Consider the following 19118-nt stretch of genomic DNA (forward strand, 5'->3'; position numbering starts at 1 on the left):
TTAATACTGTACATCAGGGCTGCCCAATCCCAGTCCTCGAGAGCTACTATCCTGCAGCTTTTAGATGCATCCCTACTCCAACACAGCTGAATCAAATGAATGGCTTGTTATCAGGCCTTTGCCAAACACGATGGCATGCTGAAGAGGTAATCAAACCATTTGATTCAGCTGTGTTGGAGTAGGGATGCATCTAAAAGCTGCAGGACGGTAGCTCTCGAGGACCGGGATTGGGCACCCCTGATGTACAGTATTAAGCTGCTCCCTTCTTTTATCGCTGCGCCTCTCTGTGAGCACGAGGGAAAACAGACGCAGTGAAACTGAGATCAGAGCGTAGAGACATCGGCATGACCGTGAAAAACAACAAGACCTAGCAGAGGCTGTCATGGTGCACCAAAACGAAACGAGTTAACGTTGTTTTGGTCCCCAGAGTTACATTTAAATGACTTTTTACAGTAACTTTGGACCTTCCAGTGTTACCGTAATGTTACCTGATCAGAAATATAAGTTAACAGGAGTTTTGTGCGATCAAACACTCCACTGTGACTCCTACCAGTATGTACCAACCACATACTGGTTGCATCACCTCCACCAGCCAGCTCATCTATTTATCCTAGACTGATAGCTTTAGCTGAACTCAGTGCTAGCTATCGCCATTTTGGGGCACCAGCAGATGCACTCGGTTTCACCAAACACAGTTTGCAGTTCACTCTGCTGTCGAGCTGACACTAGCACAGAGCTATCTGCCAAGAAACACAAGAACAACAGAAAATAATGCATTAGGTTGTTTGTTTGTTGTTGCTGTTGTAATTTTTGCATTACTCAAATGCAAAAATGACACTTTTGTTTGCAAAGTAGTCTGAGTACTACTACTTTAGTGAAGTAGCAACTGTATTTTGCAGCTCCTAACCTCAACAGGTGCAATGACACTAAAGAGGGCTTTAAAAGAGGACCGTTATTATTCAGGTTTAGACAGTTTAGAAAATCGTGGGTACAGTATGAGTAGAGCTCTCATGTAAATCGTTTAAAACCAGCGGCAAAATCTTCCAATCAAAACCAAAACTAACAGGCAGCTGATTCACAGCACATATTTGTGGTCATATGATCGTTTTCCTTGGAGCAGCTCTCTGGACTTGTGGATTTCTCCTGCTGAGCAGTGAGTGAGTTACTGTGAGGTGCATCAATCAAACCTGGTAGAGATCAAAGAAAACGTGAACTTGACTAAATCTGCCAGTGAAGGAAAGACCTGACCTCCATCATTTGGTTTACTCTCAGCCAAATACAACATGACTGAAACTTGAACGACTCCACAATGTGAGGTTTGTAGTGTCATATTGGTTCGTCTGCTGCTCGGGCAAGCCATGATTATTATGTGATTGAGAGGACAAATTATAAGGATCTGTCACATGAAATGATTCATTTGGAGACATTTTTAGGACATCGGGACTCAACGGAGAGAAACCAGTGACTGCAGAAAATGCAGACGATCTCACGCCCACAAAAAGTGAAGCCAAACCATCTCTATCGCCCCCCGGTGTCTGACTGCAGTATAAGTCATAACCCTCCCCCTCCCTGGATAAGACAGGGGTCAACCTGAAACAAAAAGTCTCCACAAATAAATTTTTCCCAAAGATTCTTTCTGCCATTATTAACAGTTCTCGTCACTCTGGGTTGGGTTTGAGGGGTCACCTTTGTCATAACCTTGATTTTAATTGCTAAGTCGGATGCTTTAAAATTGTGGTGCAGTGTTATTATGATAGCTTTGGCAGCCGCAGCCACTGAGAAGGAGGTTCAGCATTTAGTCTCCAAAACCATGACCGACTGAGGCATCCACATACTTCTGCTTTTGTGTGTGTGTGTGTGTGTGTGTGTGTGTGTGTGTGTGTGTGTGTGTGTGTGTGTATTTATATATATATATAAATTCCCCACTCGCCCCTGCGGGCGGTTTATCCTTCAAGCTCGGGTCCTCTACCAGAGGCCTGGGAGCTTGAGGGTCCTGCGCAGTATCTTAGCTGTTCCCAGGACTGCGCTCTTCTGGACAGAGATCTCCGATGTTGTTCCCGGGATCTGCTGGAGCCACTCGCCTAGCTTGGGAGTCACCGCACCTAGTGCTCTGATTACCACGGGGACCACCGTTACCTTCACCCTCCACATCCTCTTGAGCTCTTCTCTGAGCCCTTGGTATTTCTCCAGCTTCTCGTGTTCCTTCTTCCTGATATTGCTGTCATTCGGAACCGCTACATCGATCACTACGGCCGTCTGCTTCTGTTTGTCTACCACCACTATGTCCGCTTAGCATACAACCTCAGGGTGCTGGACTTGGGGTGAAACCCTCCATGCATGGTAAGGAGCTTTCTTGTCTTTATGTCAGTGGCTTCTATCTCCTCCTTTGGCCAGCCTATTACCCCAGCAGGGTACCTGATCACGGGCAGGGCGTACGTGTTGATGGCCCGGATCTTGTTCTTACCATTCAGCTGACTCCTCAGGACTTGCCTGACCCTCTGCAGGTACTTGGTGGTTGCAGCCTTTCTAGCGGCCTCTTCATGGTTCCCATTTGCCTGCGGGATCCCCAAGTACTTGTAACTGTCCTCTATGTCCGCAATGTTGCCTTCTGGTAGTTCAATCCCCTCAGTTCTGACTACCTTCCCTCTCTTTGTTACCATCCGACTACACTTCTCCAGTCCGAACGACATTCCAATGTCATTGCTGTATAGCCTGGTAGTGTGGATCAGTGAATCAATGTCTCGTTCACTCTTGGCATACAGCTTGATGTCATCCATGTACAGGAGGTGGCTGACAACTGCTCCGTTCTGTAGTCGGTATCCGTAGCCAGTCTTGTTAATGATCTCACTGAGGGGGTTCAGGCCTATGCAGAACAGCAGTGGGGACAGAGCATCTCCTTGGTAGATCCCGCACTTGATGGTGACTTGTGCTATGGGCTTGGAGTTGGCCTCTAGTGTTGTACGCCACATCCCCATTGAGTTCCTGATGAAGGCTCTTAGGGTCCCATTGATCTTGTACAATTCTAGGCATTCCAGTATCCAGGTGTGGGGCATTGAGTCATAGGCCTTCTTGTAATCAATCCAGGCAGTGCACAGGTTGGTCAGTCTGATCCAGCAGACCTTCGGTTAGCCATTCCGGGTGTCTCTCGTTAACTAGCAGCTGGTTCATTTGTGCTGCCAGACGCTCGTGGAGTGCAGTCAGCTTCTTCAGCCAGTAGGCGTGAACCATGTCAGGGCCTGGTGCTGTCCAACTCTTCATACTGGAGACCCTTTCTTGGATATCTGCCACTGTGATGGTTACTGGACCCTGTTCGGGGAGGTCGCTGTGGTCTGCCCTCAGATCCTCTAGCCACTGAGCATTGCCGTTATGGGTTGCATCCTTCTCCCATATGCTCTTCCAGTATTGCTCCGTCTCCAGCCTTGGTGGTGCTGTTCTCTTATTGTTCCCTTGCCACTGAGAGTACACCTTTGCTGGTTCTGTGGAGAACAGCTGGTTTATTCTCCTGCCTTCTATCTCTCTGGTGTACCTCCTCAAGCAGCTGGCCAAGGCTGTGAGTTGTTGCTTGGCAGTTTCCAAGGCCTCAGGCATGGACAGCTTGCTGTATTTCTTATCACCTTCCTCATCGCGCCTTTCTGCAGCTCCGATAGTTGGCTGACCTCCCTCCGTGCTACTTTGATCTTAGCCTCTAGCCTCCTTCTCCATGGAGGGTACTGCCCCTTGTGGCTGTTCAACTTGTAGCCAAGCATCTCACTGATCACTGCTGCCGTATTGTAGATCAGCTTGTTAGTCTCTGTAATCGTGGCTGTAGGTATCGTCCGTAGTGCTGCATTAACATCATCTAGCAGACCTTCTGAGGGTACTTCACGTAATCTTTTAATCTTTTAATCTCCTCCTCCTCCTCCTCCTGTCATGATTTTAATTTAATCATAATCTTCTTTTCTTTTCACAGCAGACTTTATTTGGTTGAGAGGCTGGAGCTGTTCAATTGTCAGCTAAAACTAAAGCGAGATAGCGTTCTCTGATAGCGTGGAGGTTACACTTCTGAAAACATATGAATGCAGTCTTCAGTTTTAATATATTCAAACTGTAATAAAGCATAATAAACGTACTGTTACTCTGTGGCAATAAAGGCCTGCAGTTCAATAATGCATTTCCTTGAATAAGCAGATGAAAATATATACAGGAAAATTAGATGGGTTCTCTAGAGTGTGGAGAGTGTAATATCCACAGTTTCATCAGGAAGTGGCTTTTCACTGGGCAAATATTTAAAAAGTCTCTTGAAATGAGCCACGAATGGTGACAAAAATAATTTGTAATAATTTGTAATGGTACAAATATTCATGTTAGACAAGGACTTACAGCATAAGTTAGTGCGCATCTAAGTGGTTCACATTGGTGGTGCACAGTCAGTCATTAATCAAGCTTCAAATACATGACAAATATTGTTATACACCATAGAGCAGGGGTGGGCAACTCCAGGCCTCGAGGGCCGGTGTCCCTGCAGGTTTTAGATGTCCTTGAACCAACACAGCTGATTTAAATGGCTAAAAAAGCTCCTCAACATGTCCTGAAGTTCTCCAGAGGCCTGGTAACGAACTAATCATGTGATTCAGGTGTGTTGACTCAGGGTGAGTTGAAGAAAGTTCTTCACAGTAAAGTTTTTGTGCATGCAGCTTGATGGAAATGCATCGTCTCACATTTCGATAAGAGACATATTTTACATAAAATTCATGAAAGCCATTCAGAAGCATTTCCACATTCAGTGCATTCAGTGCACCTTTTTTGACTCTTTAACATCAGATTATTGCATTCATCTGATTATCACCCTGTTATGCTCACAAGCCAGTGAATTACAGCACAATAAGCAGTGTGAATGAGCTAGTTTTACCACAATACAGCAGCTATAATCATCAGATGCGCCTTCTTCCCCAGATGCTTTGCCTGTTTTTATGAAAATGCGATGAATATCCAGCAGAATATTTTACATGCAGCTCGTGAGCAAGTAGGAATAATTAGTAACTCTGCTTCCACGATAGAATTGACTGACAATGAGCGTTAATACACTTTTACATGTCAGCACTCATGTTTACTCAGATTTTCTTATTTTCTTATGTATTTTTAACTCTGATTGTAGAAATAGATACTTGTTCAGCCTCCTCCAAATCAACTCCAAGCTGCACGTGATGGCTTTGGTGAAACTTTAAAATTCAAATGCCATGGATACAGTCAGGGCCGTGAGAATTTGGACGTTATTTATTTATTATTTTTCCTCCATAATGGTCTACTAGGCCACGGGGGTCAAACTCCAGTCTTCGAGGGCTGGTGTCCTGAAACTTTTCCATGTGTCTCTGCTGCAACACACCTGAATAACATTAGTAGGCCATTAGCAAGACTCTGTGTCGTGCATGCTGAGGTGGCAGTTCAGCTGCTTGATTCATGTTACAGCAGCTCAAGAGTGAAATAACGTAGTGCAATAAAAGTACTTTTAGCAGTACACTTTTCCAAACACTTAGATGTGTCCTTGATCCAACACGGCTGATTTAAATGGTTAAATGTAGGGATGGGTATTGATAAGATTTTAACGATTCCGATTCCATTTTCGATTCTGTTTAACGATTCGATTCCTTATCGATTCTTTTTTTTTTTTTAAAGGAGAACACTAAAGTCGATTAGCTTAGAACTGTGTTTTATATCTTCTCTTTGAACAAGATAGAAATTTAGGAGTAACATGGCCTTACAAACCCAACAGTGAGATCTTAAGAGAGCCACAGCCTACGGCTCTTCAATGTGGTGTCACAGGGTCCCCAGGAAAAAAAATGTATATGTAAAATAATAAAATAAATATTCTCCTGTAGCAATAACAAAGTATAACATAAATTATTCTGTAGCAATTACACAAGAATATCCAGTAATGTCCCTGCCTACAATTAAACACATTCACTTACCAAAGTGAAATCGGGGGCATCTGCTGTGGCAAATGGGTGCAAGCCTTTGACCACAAACTTAGACACTGCTCGGTGACATTCGTCTATCCTGGCCTGAAAGGAGACGCTACCGGTAGACTGCAGCGAGACCTGCCAGCATCTGAGCCAGCCAGACTCTGTCTCTCTCATCATGGTTATCTAAATGCAACGCACAGTAATAGCAGGTTTTGTAATAAGGTAAATCGCGCTAACATAATATGCAATGCTAATTGATTAGTTACCTGCAGTATTAACGGGAGAGGACGTGGAAACGCTACCGCTGCTGCTGGGTTGAGCTTCGCTAGTCCGGAGCGGATCAAAAACACGACATTCGTTGAAAGCAATCGCATGTTTTTTGAGCAAATGCTTTTGCATGTTCGTAGTGTTTCCTCCCTTTGATGAAATCTCTACTTTGCAAGTATTGCACGTTGCCCTGTTGTCATCCTTTCTCATAAAGTGTAACCAAACTTTTGAGCGTTTGTGCCGCTCAGGCGCCGTGTTTCCTACTGGGTAAAAGACGCTACTCAACGTGATGACGTCATTCGGGGCGACTGGAATCGATAAGGGAATCGTTTATAAAAGTGGCAAACGATTCCAAGGAATTGAAACAGTGGGAACCGGTTCTCAACAAGAACCGGTTTTCGATACCCATCCCTAGTTAAATGACCTCCTCAATATGTCTTGAAGTTCTCCAGAGGCCTGGTGATTCAGGTGTGTTGACCCAGGTGAGATCTGAAACCTGCAGGACACCAGCTGCAGAAAACTGGACTTTGATGCTGGTTTGTGTGCCTCGCTCCCTTCAGTTTTGTTTCCGGTGACTGAGAGTCTGCTCTGCTGGGTTCAGATCAGGTGTTTTTAAAAATATTCCATGTCTTTACCTTTAGAATCTATTGAGCTGCTTTTGCATTTACGTCAGATTATTATCCATTAGCCTTGTGAAGCTCCGTCTGATGACGTTTGCAGTGCTTGGCTCAATCTGAGCAGAGAGCATACAGTATCTCTGTACCCTTCATCCTGCTACTTCTATCAGTAGTCACATCATCAATAAACACCTGCTCCTACTGGCAGACGTACGTGCCCATGCTGTAACTTGGCCTCATTTACATCAGGCATCGACACATCTTTGGCCTCGGACAGTTTTCAGTGAAGAGCAAACATAAATTTAATCCTTGGAATCAACTGCATATCTCATATCTGCTTAATATGAATAACAAGGGAGCAGCTTGTTAGGAAGCCTGTGAAACTGGTTTTCAGTCAGCTGCTCAAATATTTTCAGCCTCTGGAACTGTGGAGGACTACGTACAAAAATAGCTGTAATTCTGAAACAGTTATTGCAATAATGACTGTGCCTTAACTGATTTATTTAAATCCACTGTGGTGATTCACAGTAGTGGAATTACAATTCTTTGAATGTGGGTGCTTGTTGTTAAAAGGGTTGTGTGGCATTTGAGTTGTTTTTTTTTGTTCTTTTTTTGGGGGGGGCATATATTTATGTGTAAATATAATAAATATATAAGTCGAGCTAACACTTGGCACTTTGAAATTGAATGCCTAAAGGACCTGGTGACCATGCGAACAACTATTTTCACAACTGTGTGTCTGAATGACATTAACGAAACAAACCCGTGCACACGGATCAATGGAGAAATGTTTTTTCCAGCATCAGAAAAGGGTAACGCTGACTTTCAGTCATCCCAAAAGACATGAAGAGAACTGAAGTAGTGCATAAAATTGAGTCAGTTCCCTGAAGACCAGACTTTAACTGCCTATTAGGACAGTTTTACAGCCAGTCCCACTGCAGCAGGGGACCGTCTCATTCAAAATGCTCCCACAGGTCGAAAAACAGTCAGAGTTACTAATGAGACCATAGCCAGCAGCGAGGAGGAAAAAATGCAAAATTAATAGCTGCGTTACATTCATCACTTATAAACTGGACGCTTAGTGATGATTTTCACTGGACTTTTCACATCCCCTTTATCACTAATGATGAGTTTTGACATCTCAGGAAATATCAGTGAAGATGTGGGTAGAGTAATTTCCAGGTTTTTCCAGGGGCAGCTGCACAGGCAGAGACCCCCTCACTAACATCTGATGTACATCCAGCCGGCTGAAATATGGGCTGCTGCTGGTAGACTTTCAAGGGGTAAAGAAGAGGAAGTGATCAAATGATGCAGTCATGGCTGACAGGGTGATTTATTTATTTTCCCCTGGTTTCTGTTTATTAGAATCTCATCTAGTCTCAAGTCTCACTTGTATGAGAAGCTTGTTAAAAAACAAAGAAACTACTTTCTATTTTTCTAATCATCGTTTTTCTCTCGTGGACATCAACTCAAATTTCTTGCATGTCACATCGGTCGACTTTTCTAAATTGCCATGTCTGGGATATTTGCTGTTTTTCTTTTATGACAGGAAAATAATTAGACAGGCGTGTTTGTTCCAAACGTATCGAAGAGAACAGATGTGACAGAAACTGATGAGTTTTCCCAGGAACAGAGCTTTGTCAGAAAAACACGAGCGACGTAGCAGGAACTTTCTCCTGCAACTTGAAAAAACATGGAGTTTAATCTCGCAGATTTTAAGGACGCAGTGTGCAAATCGTTTAAATATTTCATGTTCTCTCTGAGTACAAGTCAAGGATAAAAACAAATCGGTAAATCTCTTTGTCTTTGATTAAGACACTTAAAAAAGTGCTTACAAAGTCATTAAGAAAACCTCTACATGAGTGTGAACATGTAAATGCACAAAACCAAAGAATCCAAATGTGCTGCAGTTATGACAGATTATAATGGAAGTGACTGCAAACTGGCAACAATAACTTACCCAGCTGTTAGTTTGTGACAGTGTGAACATCGAAACATCACCACCATCGTCTGTGACCCCAGAAATATGTTTCAGTTGTGTGTCTCTGCAACATGTGTTGTCAACTCAATGAAGATAATATTTGCTGATAAGTCGTCTGGGCTTGGATGTGTGTTTTCTTGAACAGGATCAAATGTTTTACTTTTATAAGTCTTTCCTAAAACATTTAATGAATCTGTCTCAGCGTGAGTGTTTGCAAAGCAACAATACACAAACAAGTGCAGAGATTGCAGTTCCTTAATTGGCTACTCGAGTCTGACTCCAAAAGCCAGTCAAACCCCACAGACTCAAAAATAAACATGTAGCCTGTTAGATTAAAAATTCCAGTTTGATATTTTCCTGTCATAATTATAAATACTTGAAACTCAACCTACAGTATTTATAATGAAGGCCTGCTCTGAGTGGGAGGTGGGTGGATCCTTTAACCTGAACTCATCTGTGGATGAATCTTCCAAACTTTAATCGTTAGCACTGAACCCTCTCATCTACGATCACATCTGATTAACAAAGATGGTGAGATCCAAAATGAACCAGTGTCTAACCTCCAGACAGGAGACTTGTATGAGTACAAGAGGAACAGACTCTGAACACCATGCATTTCTTTCCTAGGACTCCTGACATTACACTCAAATGTTGCCTTGCACCTGTAATAGTTCAGCAAACGATCATCCGCTGAGGAAAACACAGTTTAAAGGTTGCCAAGCAAATTAAATAATCGTCTGTGGCACATAACAAAGCTTTAAATCTCTAATGCAAATGTCCCACTGGTCCGTATAGATGCTCGAGTGGTTTCGGCTCCATTTGTGATTCCAGCACTTAAAATGTTACTCTGTGAATTGAAGTCACGGCTCATATCTGTTAATGCGGCAGCACGTTAGCTTCTAAACCAAAGCAGAACACCGGGAACAGGGAGGTCTGTGAATCCTCACTGCTGGGTACAGTTAGGAACAAAAGCTGCTGCTGCACTGCAAGCCCAGGCGCTTTTGTTAGGCTTCATTTCCTTTCTACACTAAGGTCTAACACAAGGAACGCCTTCTCTTTGCAGTGGCAGTGCAAGAGTCTCCAGGTGTTGCTTGGGCTGAATTGCTAATTGACCACACTTGGTGAGGTGTAAATGGTAAATGGCCTGTATTTGTGTAGAGCTTTACTAGTCCCTAAGGACCCACTGGGGCGCACTGACAGAGGCGAGGCTGCCGGACACTGGCGCCACCGGGCCCTCTGACCACCTCCAGTAGGCAACGGGTGAAGTGTCTCGCCCAAGGACACAACGACCGAGACTGTCCAAGCCGGGGCTCGAACAGGCAACCTTGTAACCTTCCGATTACAAGGCGAACTCCCAACTCTTGAGCCACGACACTAGTAGCTGCTGGGACTTCGAGTCACCGCTTTCCAACCAGGACAGGCTTCTAGACTTGAATGACTGAAAGAAAGAAAACGTCCGTAGCTCATTTCCTCTTCAGCTGTTTTTCAAACTGCTTTAATGTTAGCGAGTCTTGTAAAAATGAAATAAACACCAAACATTTCATATTTCCATCTGGCTGCTCTGCTTTGCAGTGAGCCTGACCTGAAGGGCACCTGAGTACAAAACAGAAAAGTCTCCTTTTTAAAGAAAGACTCTAAAGTATGTTTAAAAAGTTTAACACTGCGTTCTCCTTTGAAAAGACTTCATTCAGCGAGACCTAAAAGCCAAAAGGTAGATGCTGAAATGCTGAGATTTTCTCCATGTTCCTCCTTTCTGTAGCACAGTAATAGACACTCTGTGGTGAAGAGGTGACGACGTAATGTTTGAATTTGAAGTCAACTGCTGAATTTTATTTCACTTCAAGGCTACTCTTCATAACTTATATTATTACTCATCTTGTGTTTTTTGTATTACACGATGATGCAAAATGAATGGCACACACCATGAAAAGCTGTCGATTACACATTTACACAAAAGCTTTTCACCTTCAAACTTTATATATCGTGTCTTTTAATATAATTGTAAATCTTAAACTGATCCAGATGAAAAGCTCTGAGACGGGGACACGAGCAAAACTGGTGCATCTCAACTTGCCCATGAATTCTCCTCTCTATTTCCTCCATTATCTGCCACCCAATCAGGAGCCGTGTTTGAGAGAGGGCAATCTTTCTGCGTGTTTTGATATTAGACACGGAGGATGATGGTATAATGGTTTAACTTCCTTTGATTTCTAGATTATACCAAAGGACAATGAGACACGGTCGACTCTGATGTATAAGTACATCATCCATGAAGATTCGGTGCCCATCAACAATAACAATGTCATCCAGGAGGAGACCTATGAGTGGGCTCTGAAGAGCTGGTCTCCGTGTTCCAAGCCATGTGCTGGAGGTAAACTCAGAAACTACCTTCACTTAAAAAAAAATGAATGAAGACGAATAAATACTTTTCATCTAATTATTAAAATTGTATATTGAAGTTTCATATTCAGTCATTCAGTCTATAGGTGTTTGTGATGATCTGCTTTTATCCACATTCTCAAGCTGTGTCTTTGAAGTAAGAAATTATTGACTGAGTGAGCTAATTAAACCAAATATTTTGTCTTCAAACAAGATGATTGACATGCATTTGTTATATGCACTTCTAACCACAAAGTCTTTTCATTTGCATGGATACGTAGAATATCGAAAAGGTGTTATTGGCAGTACTCATTGTTTCTTAGTGTAGGAAAGATAAGGTTGGTACTTGATATAAGATTGATTTTTGCTACCCTAACCTTTTTTTTCTTTTCCCCCGATGGTCATGAGTCCTAAAAAAACTTCATTTATCATTTTTCTACTGTGTTTTTTGGTATTATTCATATGTCAAATGTTATGTTTGGTTTTTAAACATCCCTGTGCGAAGAGCATCAGCATTTCAAATCTGCAGAATTGGCCACCAAAGATGTCACTGTGAGCTTAAATTTCACGACTTCATAGCTGCAAATATTTCAAACAAAGAAACAAACTGATACAACATTAATATTTGTCAAATTTTGCATCTTATTATATCTACTTGATATGTGACCTCTACTCTGACCTTTAGTGTGGGAACAGCATGAAATTTGTAATCCTGCAAAAGAAAATTACACATTTTTCCAGCTTACTAAATATCCCATAATGGTAAATGGAGTGTTTCTGATGCAACACTTTTATACTCGAGTACTTAAAGCACTTTCGTGTCTCATTCACACATTCACACTTGAACTGTTAACTGCAGTTCTTTCCCTTTTTGATGTTGCACATGCTTGTGTTATATTTATATTAGCCTGAATACACCTCTAAGATTTTATGTCAGCAGGCTTAAGCTCGCTGGTATTTAACTTAAAAGTAGACAAAAGCTTTAAGACATATTTTAAACTTAAAGGAAATTAGATATAAAAATGTGACTTGAGTAACTGCAAAGGAACTTTGAAGTTTGAAAGTCAAACCCCAGTAAAAGGATGTGAACTGTCTTTCTAATTAAAACATGGGGTTTTTGGGGGTGGGGGTTTTCTGGACAGGGTTTCAGTACACCAAGTATGGATGTCGGAAAAAGGGAGACACCAAGATGGTTCATCGAGGCTACTGCGACGCTGGCAAGAGGCCCAAACCCATCCGAAGAATGTGTAACCTTCAGGACTGCACACAGCCTCAGTGAGTACAGGCCTCCCCTCATCCTCCAGCTAAAGAAAGGTTTCTGTTAAACTTCTACTCAAGCTGGACCTGACGAACATGTTGCCAGCATTAAGTCTCAGTCATTCCCAGTGGGACTGACTCCACCAGAGTTGCCCTTTGCCACTCTTTCTCTTCATCAGTGGCAACTTATGAACATAATTTCTAAGTGCAGCCGAGGAGCAGAGGGTATCACAGCCAGTGGTCTCGAGAGCTCGTCAGGGCTTTTTGTGGACGACGTGGCCCTCTTGGCTTCATCAAATGGCGACGTCCAGCTGACACTTGAGGAGTTTGCAGCTGAATTTGAAGTGTTTGGGTCGGGAATTAGCACTTGCAGGTCTGAGGCCATGGTTCTCAGATGGAAAAGAGTGGAGTGCAAAATCAGTGTAGGGGATGAATTTCGTCCTCAAGTGCCAGAGTTTAAGTATATCAGGGGCTTGTTGAAGAAATTGACAGTAGGATTGGTCCTGCCTCGGCAGTGTTGCAGACGTTTTACTGGTCTGTTGTCAGTCTACATTAGAGATGGCACGATACCACTTTTTTATGTCCGATACCGATACCGATATCATAAATTTGGATATCTGCCGATACCGATATGAATCCGATATAGTGTTTTTTAATCAACAAAACTGTTTTTTAAAATATCTTGCTGCATTTTGCAAGTCTGCAAGTTCATACTCAAGTTTAAAACAACAACTACACTAAAGCTATTCTGTTATACCTGTATACAAAAAAAATATTTCATAGTTCAGCAATACTGATCAATCTAATAAACTTAAACCTACACCATCCTCCCTATTCTGGTATTTTAAAGAGTACTTAGCGTAAATATTAAGCAACCTAACTAATAGGGTTCCAACTCCCAGCAACAACAAAAATAAATAAATAAAAAATAGGGAACCACCCCTCACGCTCCACCTCATGATGCTTAATCAACGTAATCAACCTTAATTTGATGCAGTGTGAAAAAAAATGCACAGAAATCAATTATTTTTCAAGAAATATTAAATAGATTCAACATCTTTCTTCAACAAAATTGCAGACTGCACAGATGGTACCTTCCCAAAGGAAAAAGTACTATAGCTTACTAGGGTATATATATTAGACTTAATAGTCACTATATACAGTAATTGACTTCTATTCATTTTACATCAAATTAAAACTTTGGGTGTCAGATAATTATTTATTAAAAGCTCGACATTTTAAATGAGAATAAGAAAGAAAAGTATGTCTTTGTGCCCCCTTTTCCCTGTTAATGCCCTATCGGCCCCCCTGGCTAAACTTTGCTAGATCCGCCCCTGCACAGTTACCAGCGTCAGCTACGTAGAAAAAGATCCTGGAGTAGAAAGTAATATTAAATACATTCTAACAACAGCTGATCAAGCTTAAACGTGCTGCTGTTGTTCAGCCGCTGGTTTCCTCTCTCTGTTGCAAAGTGGGCCAAAAACAAAGACGGACTCGCGACAGAAAAGCCGATCAGCTGATCATTTAAGCAGTTTCATGATTGAAGTAGCAGCCGGAGAGCGAGAGGCAGTCGCTTGTTAAGCTTAACGCAGGAATGCTTTACAAACATTCAGAGATGGACTTACACACTTGCTTTACTTCTCTCGGGATAACTTTGTCGGAGATGAAATGCCAGGTTGCTAGCGAAGCTCCAAATGCTATCCAGACCACCGACAGGTCCCGCATGCCACAGCCGCTTTATCACGTGATGCATACTGCTCCGACGTGCTAACGTTCTGAGGTGAGTTACGGCGTGTTGCAAGTTTTGTGAGGTGCTTTCGTGATATTTAATGGATCGGATTACATTTTTTATTTTTCTCCGATATCCGATCCAGTAATTTAGGTCAGTATCGGACCGATACCGATACGTAATATCGGATCGGTCCATCTCTAGTCTACATTCTTGCCCTCCATGGCCAAGATCTGCAGGTAGCAACCCAAAGAATACCTTTGTGAGCTCAAAAGAGACGTACCCTCCTGCATATCGACAGGAGTCAGCTGACGTGGACGCCTCCTAGATGAGGCATTTTGGGCGTGTCCAACTTGGAGGAAGCTGCAGAGCCAGGACACACTTGAGAGGTGTCTTGTGTCTCCTTACGTTTTCACAGGAGCAGTAGGTAAATGCCTTTGTCAGCATCATTTAAATTTCAATTATCTGTTTCTTATCACTGGACTGTGCTAGTTGCCAAAGTGCTGCTCATAGGGGGTCATATGATTGGTGGGTTTTTCTCCGTATGTGTTATTGTAGGGTCGACCTTACAATATAAAACACCTTGAGGCGTCTTTCGTTATGATTTGGCGCTGTATGAATAACACTGAATTGAACTGAAAAGAGTGAGACTGTTACACTATTAATCGAACTGTGCTTATTTTACAAATCTTGATTGGACATCATGCTGTCATTAACTTGGTGTTCAGTGGTTCACACACGTTTCCTGCTTCAGCTGGGAGTGCTCTTCATGTTTCATTCAGTTCACAGGCCGCCTCAGATCTTCAGAGACCAACCAAAGTTGAAAAGGTCAGCGTGCAGTGACCTGTGGGCACGTTTACTCTTCAGTGTGACTTGTTAGTTGAGCAATGAGTTGTGAGAAAAATCACAGCAGTCTGTTGTAAAGACACATAATCATGTAAGGGAAAAACTGCCTCCGGAGTGATAACACAGCTCTGCTGCGTGTAGCTGTTACGCTGATAAAAGAAGCGCGACTGTGAATGGAAAAGGAAAAGACGTAAGCTTAACGTCTGCTGACCTCTGAAAATGCAAATGAAATCATCCATCCAAATTTCACACTTCCTTTCACAGCTCATCAGCCTGCTTAAGAACTCTGAGATGATGCAGCACACAGGAAGCTAATGCTACACGTAAGCTGTCCCGTTTAGCTCTAAACCAAAACTCCAGAGAAGAGATCATAAAGCTCCTGAGATCTAACGCTGGATGATTCACTCACTGCTGTTTTGGAAACGGATTGAGTGCGATTGACTTCCCTTTGGGGGGGAGGGATTTGGCTGCAGCTCAGAGCGGAGCTCCGTTTGAACTAATAGAGCAAATGTCTCCTGGGCACGACGTTTTCTCTTGTTATCATTTTCTTAGAAAGGAAACTTGCCTTGTGTATCTTAATGGAAGAACATACGTTTTTCAGATGTGTAGTGTTTTGATGTCACTGTTGTCTTTAAGAATTTGTTCCAGTGTAGCTGTGAAAATAATTATCTGTGATTTTTTTTGTTTTCATGGTCCTTAGTAGATGAATGAGTTTCTTGGCGTTTCCGGGGCCTTTCATAAAGCCAGAATTAATTTGACATTTATCTAATGGAGTATGGTACCATCTACATCATGTTGCTGATGTTCCCGATCTCCAAATAGAAACCTGCTTTTCATTTGGTGTCACTGTGACCTTGGATGTTACTGTATTTATGCCCCAGACTTTGCAATTATTAACTGGGGGATAAAAGTGGAGGAGACAGAAATGGCCTTGGGTGGAGATCCAGGCCGCTGTAGTGAACCTCACGGCATAGATCGCCTGCGCAACCCGTGAGTTAAACTGGTGCCCTGAGATAATGGCTGTCCTTCATTGAGTGATAAAGTTCTCATTGTGAGGATGGAAGTGCAGTGGGAGCCTCAGTCACAAATGTCTTAGCTATGAGACTGTGGTTCGCGCTCTCTTTGTACATGCACTTTGTGTAGCTTTCTTTTCATTTGCAGACGCGTTTCCTTTTCAGTCAGGTTTAGGCTCTAACAGCTGTTTGATAAGGGGCTAGAAAAAGAGTTACAAATGAACCTTAATGCTGTACATTATTATTATTATTATTATTACTAGACAATCACTGCGTTTAAATGTGACACAAAGGGCTCTTCAACAAGTTTTTAAAAAGTATGTGATGGATTTGGGTGTGAGAGGTCCTGGTTTCAAGCGCCCACATATGTTACAACCCACTTAACAGCAGAGTGTTATCTGGGATGGGGTGTAGCAAAGTGGGAAAAAACGTAATAGTTAACGTCAGTGGAACATCATTTAATTTACAATTACAAACAAATAAGACACGGGGGAACTCTAAGTGTCATTGTCTCAGTGGCCGAAATAACAAACAAAACACTCCTTTCTAGCTAAAAAAACTAAAACCACTCTATCTGTAAGAAAACAGAGTACAGAGGCGGAGCTCCCCGTCTAACCACAAAACAGGAGAAAAAGGCTGAAACAAAAATGGCAGAGAACCCTTCCTGCTTCCACTGTGGATCACTACAATTCCCGTTGTAAAGATACACCTACAAACAAAACAAAGTCACACCAAGCTTCACTAGTTGTGCACAGCTACAGTCCACTACCCGAATCACTGCAGGTGAAAACATTTGGACATGGCAGTCTTTATGCAGTGGCTGACGAGCTGCAACACATCTCATCTGTGGTTAGACCTGAAACACAGGAGGAGAAAGAGCCCTCTCACATGGGCAGAGCCCCTAGAGGTCAGCAACTGTAACAACAGCTACTGTATTTATAATCTCACAGAGCTACTAGCATGGCTTTGTAAAAGCAACACACACCAGAGAACCATCTGTACTAGTTCGATGCACTCTGGTGTGTGTGCTGTTTGTCACGAGTACGTTTGTTTTGGTCATTTGATTGAATTTTTCAAGTCTGACTGATCATTCAGCATTCAGCATTCAGCATAGGGTCTATAATATAGCACACTCTCTATTATAGACAGACTCACGCAGCAGACGCTTGTGCAACTAGAGGCATCTGTGGCCATTTAGGGTTCAGTATCCTGCCAAGGACACATGACATTGTTGTGTTTACAAGGTTCTATAATAAAGGAAGCAAATTAGTACATGCTGTTACCCTGTCAGACCAGGGGCGCCGCTAATGAGGCTGGGTAAGAGAGAGGGGAGAAGAAGAAAGTAGAGAGAGGTAAAAGAGATGGAGCTCCGCTGTAAAGCCTGAAATAAAGTGTTGAACCCAGACGTCGCCTCCGCTGCTTGATTACAAACTCAACAGACATGTAGACCGAAGGAGCCAGGCATCAAACCGCCAGCCTCTGCTGGACTTCCTGACACAGCCACCTCACTCTCAGCATCGTCTGTTTGTCTGATCTCTGTGCACCCATCAGTTATTGTCTAATTACTTTGCATTTCAGTGTTTTTGTTGCTTTCAGAATCACATTTTAAATCCTTCTCCACATGCAAGCTCATGAATGAGTTATAACATAAAAGTCCAAATATTCTACCTCAGTAAGTGAATGATGAAGAAGATTGTAGCGTCTAAATGGGTCTTTGCAGTCTCTCAGGGCTTTCACTCTGTGCTTTATGTATATAAATGATGTGCATGGTCATGTTCAGGTACTTGGTCAGACCGTTGAAGAGGAAGGCAAATTGCCTAAATAGCTGGATTTTGTTTTCTTTTTCCCATCATTGTTCCACCTTGCTTCACAACGTGAGGCCAAGGTTTTTGTGAATCTTGAGGACGCTCTGATGAAAGAGATGAGAAAAGTCAAAGAGGATGTTTGCATCGCTGCACCTTAAAGGATAGAAATGCATCGACTCACGACTGATGTGGGATCATGAAGCTGGCGTATTTTCACATTTAGTTTAATCAGTCTTACAATGCACAAGAACTTCAATGCATACAGTTTTTAATTAAACTCATTCTTCATGTTCACCGAACGTTCGTGAGATTGTTTGGTGAACTCAAGCTGCTCTGGCACATAGTCAGTGTGCAACCCTCGGTATATAAAAGGAGTTTGATTACTGTGTAATCCACCGAAATCTTGTCACAGTAACTTGCCAGGTTTAGCCTACTGGGATAAACTCTGACATGATGCAGCATAATTTGACCTTAGATGGACATAAATTATACTTTTACTACAAAATTATTGGGAAACCTGCCAAGATCCTCTTTAATGGCACCTGAGAAAAGATATGTGCACAGAGCGTTGACTTCTTTTCAGTTTGGCTTCTTTTAGAAAAGTTACAGCACTCAAAATAAAAAGTAAAAAATGTTACTGCCTATTTAAACATTATTATGCAGCCTTTTCGTCCTACGTTGAACAATAATGTTTCTTGACGCATGCAAAAACAGAAAACCTGCTCATACAGGGCCTTCATAGAGTTTGGGAAATCTTTGAGAAATGAAGTGCATTCAGAGACCTGCTAGTGTATAGATTAGAGCTAATGGAAATCTAATGTAAGAGGATTCATGCTGAATTTTAAATGTCTTTATTGATTTATGTGGAGGCATCAGCAGCTTTCTGTGCTGATGGCGTCTTTTGTCTGAGGTGTTTGTCTGCGCTCAGGCTTTCTGTTAACAAACATTTCGCCTCTGCATACTAATTCTCGTCAGTGAACAGTGTATCCGAGCCTGCTCCTGGATTCCACGTGTTATTTATTTATTTATTGCTTCCTTCCGTGAAAACTCGACATAAATCGTTTCCCATTTTTCCTGCCCCTTTTCCTCCGTTCAGAAATCCCTTCCTGTTGTGACAGGCCGCATCTAAAAGTATATTTTTACTCAATAATTTATTCACTGCCGATTGATGTATGTAGCAGATTTAACCATCAGTCTTTCTAATATCACTCAGGGGAATTTCCACCTTCCAAAAAGATGTGACGTTATTTTGGAAATCTGCAATAAATACTGCTCGCCTGATTTT

The 19118-nt window shown here is 42.3% G+C and overlaps 1 protein-coding gene across 1 annotated transcript in view; it reads left to right on the forward strand.

Annotated features, from left to right (window-relative positions):
- The window catches only part of adamts3 (ADAM metallopeptidase with thrombospondin type 1 motif, 3), a 138453-nt gene that overhangs the window by 107123 nt on the left and 12212 nt on the right, over window positions 1-19118 (forward strand). The window contains exons 18-19 of the mRNA XM_082555008.1: window positions 11019-11175; window positions 12326-12458. Of these exons, the coding sequence (XP_082411134.1) occupies window positions 11019-11175; window positions 12326-12458 (290 nt within the window). The remainder of the gene's footprint in view (window positions 1-11018; window positions 11176-12325; window positions 12459-19118) is intronic.

Source organism: Aulonocara stuartgranti (assembly GCF_965226115.1).
Source record: "Aulonocara stuartgranti genome assembly, chromosome: 12".
Classification (NCBI taxonomy): domain Eukaryota; kingdom Metazoa; phylum Chordata; class Actinopteri; order Cichliformes; family Cichlidae; genus Aulonocara; species Aulonocara stuartgranti.